The sequence below is a fragment of the Solanum dulcamara genome, chromosome 9 (genome assembly GCF_947179165.1).
Source record: "Solanum dulcamara chromosome 9, daSolDulc1.2, whole genome shotgun sequence".
Classification (NCBI taxonomy): Eukaryota; Viridiplantae; Streptophyta; class Magnoliopsida; order Solanales; family Solanaceae; genus Solanum; species Solanum dulcamara.
The window spans coordinates 30,321,337-30,327,404 of record NC_077245.1 but is presented as its reverse complement, the minus strand read 5'-3'; the positions used below and the strand labels follow the sequence as shown (position 1 = coordinate 30,327,404).

Here is a 6,068-nt window from a genome sequence, read left to right as displayed (position 1 = left end):
GAAAATGCTTCTCCTCTTTTCGATTTTGCTCTGCTAATATCTCAAACGTGAATCCTGAACAATCTACATCTCTAGTATACTATGCCTTATTTTTCTTTGCGAGCTGATCTAGAATTGTTGTGGCTTCCTGAAATGTCCTAGACATAAAGGAATCCCCACAAGAAGCATCTATCACTGGCTTGGTCACAAAGTTGTAAGATGTGTAGAATATTTCTTTCAAATGCTCATCAGTCAAATTATGATTTGGAAACTGCTTTAGTTTCTACCTAAATCTTTCCCAAGTCTCATGCAGTTCTTCATTAGGTCGCTGTTTATGAGCATTAATCTCATCCTTGATTTGCAGCTTCTTGGATGGTGGGAAGAACCTTTCTAGAAATGCCTCTCTTAACTCCTTCCAAGTTGTGATAGAGTCCTATGGAAGTTAATTCAGCCATTTCATTGCCTCCCCAAACAGAGACAATGGAAATAAGCGAAGTCACATAGTTGATTGGCTAACCTAGGGACTTCAGATGACTTGCAAGTGGCGATAAAGTTCATCAAGTGTTGGTTGGCATCATCACTAGTTGTTTCATTAAATAGTCCCTTCAAATTCAACAATTACAGCATAGTACTAGTGATAGTAAACTTCACACCTTGAGGTAGTGGTGGGAGTATTATAGACTCAGTATCCCCTGCACCATTCGTATCAACATCATTATCAGCTAGAGAAAAGTTCATAGGTCTCTGACCTCTACCCCCGCAAAGCTCTATTGAGTTCATCCCTATTGTCAACACCATCCCTTGCTAGATTTTCGGCTAGCTCTCTCTGCCTTTGCGCCTCGCGCTCTTGTGCATTCATCTTTGAAATTGACCTTTGTTGTTCTGGATCCTATAGAAGTAGTGGTTCACCCTTGCTTTGGGTGGTTGGCATGAACTATCTGTTCCGTACAAAAACAAAAACAAGAAACCAAAAGTAAAACTAGGAAATAGAACTACAACCTAAAGTGCTCACTAGTAGACTATTCTAAAATTGTAATCCCCGACAACAGCGCCATTTTGATAAAACTCAATCACACCTCTCAAAAGAGATATAAAAAATTGTTAGAAGTATATTTTACCTAACTAAGTGTCAGTGTCGAACCCATAGGGAATAGGTTGAAATAAGTTCTATTAGCTATCACTATTTAGTCATATTTACTACTTCCTAAAAATAAAAATGTATAAAGTAAAAGTGGGGGGTTTGGCTGTATTTTAGAGATACAATAATAATGCGGTGACAAATAAATAAGATTGAAGTTTTAAACTATATGAAGACTAGACTAGAATTGTGTTCCCTATGACTTGTAAGTTAATAAGCTAATTGTATTCATGATATCGTTCATTGTATTGCATGCAAAATCTAGCGAGTTAGGTAACATCACCTCCCATAGGTAACATCACCTCCTAGTCCTTCTAAGACTTATCTCATTCATCTTATCCCAATCTCAGAATGTATACTATACTAACCCTCCCCCTGGATCTCAGATCACTATCTCTTCCCGATCTCAAGTAACTTAGACATAGTTTATCCCTTTTTTCGAAGTTAGACTCTCCAATTTCCATTGTGAAGTCTTTTCCTAATCATTGCTTCCCTCTCGGGCATGCAATGAATATAGGCAAGTTCTTAATGCGTGCACTCACTAAGAAAGACTTTTGAATGAAGAAATCACAATACATGCAAAAACAAATCACAAATATCAATCCTACTTTTGCCTGTTCTAGTTAAGTCATCATGGTTCCCACAACCCTAGTTGTGGGTTTAGCTACTCATACTTGTAAGTAAAAGAATAAGAATTTATGAAGAATTCATGAATTAATATCTATACAGGTGAAGAAGTCAATCTTGAATCAATCACAGGAATCAAAAATCAAGGATGAAAACCAGAATGATATTCCAAGAATCAATCTCCAAAAGTAACTAAGTGTAGCTTCACTATGTTCACAAAGTACTCAAAAACTAGTAGAAATGCTGAACCCTAAAAATAAAATAAATTTGGGTATTTATAGAAATACAAAACTAAATGCTAAACCAACTAGAAAAACTAAAGTCGGCATATTTCACGCTCGACCACTACAGACCGTACTGGAGTTAACGGTCCGTGGGCCTTCTCCCATAGTGTTTAACTTGGGCTTCAATACTGTGTAGCTCTTTACTTCTTCACGAGAAATCCTCACAGCTTGTGGTGATGAATACGGTCCGTACTGACCTCCATGTTGATAGACTTTGCCAATTCTCCCATATTTTCTCTTAACCTTCATGATTATCTTGCACGATCCATAGTGGACTCCACGGCCCATGATGGGTTCCATGGAGTTACACTTGGCCAAAATTTGTACCATCAGCACCTTCACAAGATCAGTGGTACGACACCCACCATGGCCTGTTCAAGTAACTATGGTCCGTGGTGGGATCCATGGAGTTATTCTTAGCACCTCCAGCATAGCTTCCTTCTCTCATCATCTCTAAGCTTACCATGATGGCCCGTGCAAGGTACTACGATCCGTGATGAAGCTCGTACTCCTTAGTACTCAGTAAAATTGTACTCAAACCCACAAAATCATCAAAACATATGCGCGACTTAGTTTTCCTGCAAAAACAAACAAAAACCCACATCATATATATAGAAACATGCTTGCAATGCACACTAATTTACCACTTTGAGCCTCAAAATGTCTTAAATACACTACACATCAGAGATTTATGCCAAAGTCAATTTCCCTTTCGAGAGAAACACCCGGCAAATCATTGGGACACACATCGGGAAAATCATTAACTGTAGAGACCGACTTAAGAGTAGGATTTTCAGAATCAACATCTCTAACTCGCACAATATGATAAATGCACCCTTCAAAAATCATTTTCCATGCCTTAAGACTTGAAATGAATCGACCCTTAACCACCAAATCATTACCCTTCCATTCAAGAATAGGCTCATTAGGAAATTGAAATTTGATGAGTTCTATAATCAATGAATGCATAAGAGGCATCTAACCAATCCATATCAAGAATAATGTCAAAATCGGTCATGTCTAGTTCAACAAGATCACAAGGGATAACTTTATGCAAGACCAACATGGGAGAATTTCTATAAACTCTCTTAGCCAACACCGAATCAGTAATGGGAGTATAAACCATAAAAGGTTCTAACAACACTTTGGGGCACACATCAAATCTCATAGAAAGGTAAGGAGTAACAAAAGATAAGTTGGAACCCGGATCAAGTAATGATAAACATCAAAGTTAAATACCCATAACATACCCCGTGATCATATTGGGAGTCTCTTCCACATCTTGCCTAGCATGATAGGCATATAATAGGTTGTTGTGTTGGCTACCCTTAGGTGGATCTTGGGTACCTTTTTGCACTTGGTCTCCTTGAGGACAACCTTCTACACCTTTGTTGGAAACATAAGGGAAATCAAATTGCTTATGGCCCATCTTGCCACATCCATAACAAGCACCCATTCCCAGCAAGCATTTCCCTCCATGGTTCTTTCCACACTTTGCATATTTAGGAAAGGAAGGGCTACTAGAATTCACACCTTCACCTTGAATTTTAGGGTATGACACCCTATCCTTAACAAGATTCTTACCTGAATCTTCACCTTGTTGAGAACGTCCACTACATCCACCATCGGTCCTAGCATTAGAGAACTCACCTTCATAACGTGCCCTCTTAAAATCCCTCATTCTCATCTTTTTTAGTTTCTCTCCCTCAATCTATTCAGCAAAAGTCATGAGTTGAGATGTGTTTATCTCCTTAATATGCCGATATGAATTGGCTTATTCGGGCACGTGAATCGGCAACCAATGAAGGAGCACACTTAGATAAATTGGTGAACTTAAGGGCATAGTCCCTCATACCCATATTTTCTTGTCGAAGATTGATGAACTCTAACACCTTGGCTTCCCTTAGTTCAAGAGGGAAAATGCGATCAAGAAAAACAAATTTGAAGGCTTTCCATCCAATAGAACCTTCATCCACTCTTTCTAACTTCCATTACATATACCAAACTAGGGCCACACTCTTGAGTTGGTAGGCTGCCAACTCTACTTTCTCTTCCAAAATCACCCCCATAATACTTACTATCTTGTAGACCTCATCAATAAATTCTTGAGGATCTTCTTCCACTTTTGAACCATAGAATTCAGGAGGATTTATTTTTGCAAAGTCCCTCACTCTAGAGGCCAGAGTAGGAGCATTAGGAGGAGCAAAAACCCCTTGGTTGGCTACTACTTGGGCTAACATGGTGATAGCAGTCCGGAACTCTGCATTAGTAATTTGGTCAGGTAGGAGACTATTGTCTTAAGGGATCGGATGAGCTTGGTCCTCATTAGAATTGACCCCTCTTTCCATAGGTGCTCTTCTAGGAGTCATTTTTCTGAAAATTGCAAAGGACAATTGTTAGGGAAAGGAAGTCTTAAAGGGTAATCTATTGCACGACATAAATCATGAAAAAAGTGAAGATTTCCTAAAATGCCTTATAGCCTCCTATTCATAGATATGACGCACTTCACAACCATGAATATGACTCTACTCGACGCGGCATGTTGGAATTCCAAGGACATCTTAAACTTTAGAGGCTTTAATACCAAGTTTATCATAACTCAACCTAGGGCCTAGTCATAACTCGGTGATAGAAACCCTGAATGGCTCCAACCAATTCTCTTGACATATCATAAAGTATACATAAGGTAAATTAAATGTGGAAATGACATAGAAAGAGTGTAAATCATGAATCATAAAATAAGAATGTAGCTTAACTACATAGACTCTAAAACATTAGTCCAATGATGCCTTTACTACTTTAGATGGGTGGGGGGAAAGACATGTTTCTAGATCACCCTTAATAAGAATGAAGTAAAAAGTCTTTAGGATAGAACTAAGTCATAAATCGCCCTCGATAAGATGAGGACTCACCAACACTTCACCAAATGGAACTCAACTAGTTACATGTATGAATGTGATCCTCAACCCCTACATTATAAGATAATGTAGGCAACAAATATGCGTTAGTATATTTGAATGTACTAAGTATGTGGGAATAAAATACAATATAAATCATAGGATGCAATGATCAATTAATGTACATGATAAGGGGATAAGTAAAATCATAGTGATCAAAGCATTTAAGGGACATAGTTCAAATTATAAAACGAACATATGACTAGTATACATATGTGGGATAGTACCATAACCGATAATAAGACCATGAAAGCTATAACATAAAATTCCAATGTCTCCCCATATAAGGAAAAAAGGGAAATCTACTTTTCAAGGTAGACTCTACCCCGCTAGACGTGTCATGTACATACGTTATATATGGATCCACTAGATAGGTCATAAAGGCAAATCCTATGGTTTCACTTATTTATGAGATAAGAAACTTTATATAAGGACCCCATAGGTCGAGCTCCCACCTCAAGTCATCATTCGGTGCTAAGTCAAATCCCACATAATACATGCATGGTAATCATACTTAACATATATCATGAAACTTGTACATTGGTTTAACATTCATAGAGTATCTTGTTTTTATAACATACTTGAATGTGAGTATTAGCCTTTCAACATTATAATATCGTACTTGTATAATTCATATAATGAAGTTCTTTGGTCACCAATATAGGGCCCTAAGTCACCTTTTCCATAACTTGCATGAAATTGATAATTGAATCATAATAAAAATCCATAATAATAATTCACACTTTAATTTAGAGTAAAACTCACATACATAATTAATTTGGATGAAAACCATGACAATATTTTGAAATCATTAAACTTCATGATCATACTTCATGTAATTCATCATAGAAAATAGCTTAATGCATGGACATTCATAAATCAACTTGAAATCATACAATTTATGTAGAAACATACTTATAATGATCATTGATAACAATTAAAAATATATCTGAACATCCCAACACAATTCATCAAAATTTGAGTTGAAAGATAATGCAATTTCATGAGAGCTTTGAGGAAAACCTTAAGATTCCATGGGTGAAAGAAACCCATGGATCAATTTCCACATACCTTGATTGGAAT

At 37.1% G+C, this 6,068-nt stretch overlaps 1 protein-coding gene across 1 annotated transcript; it reads right to left on the bottom strand.

Annotated features, from left to right (window-relative positions):
- Positions 1-3,259: 3,259 nt before the first annotated feature.
- LOC129903640 (uncharacterized) lies at positions 3,260-4,268 on the bottom strand. Its single transcript, XM_055979187.1, has 2 exons — positions 4,107-4,268; positions 3,260-3,739 (listed from the first exon to the last, which is right to left on the bottom strand). The coding sequence occupies exons 1-2, from the start codon at positions 4,266-4,268 to the stop codon at positions 3,260-3,262; spliced, it is 642 nt and encodes a 213-aa protein (XP_055835162.1).
- Between the last annotated feature and the right edge of the window lie 1,800 nt (positions 4,269-6,068).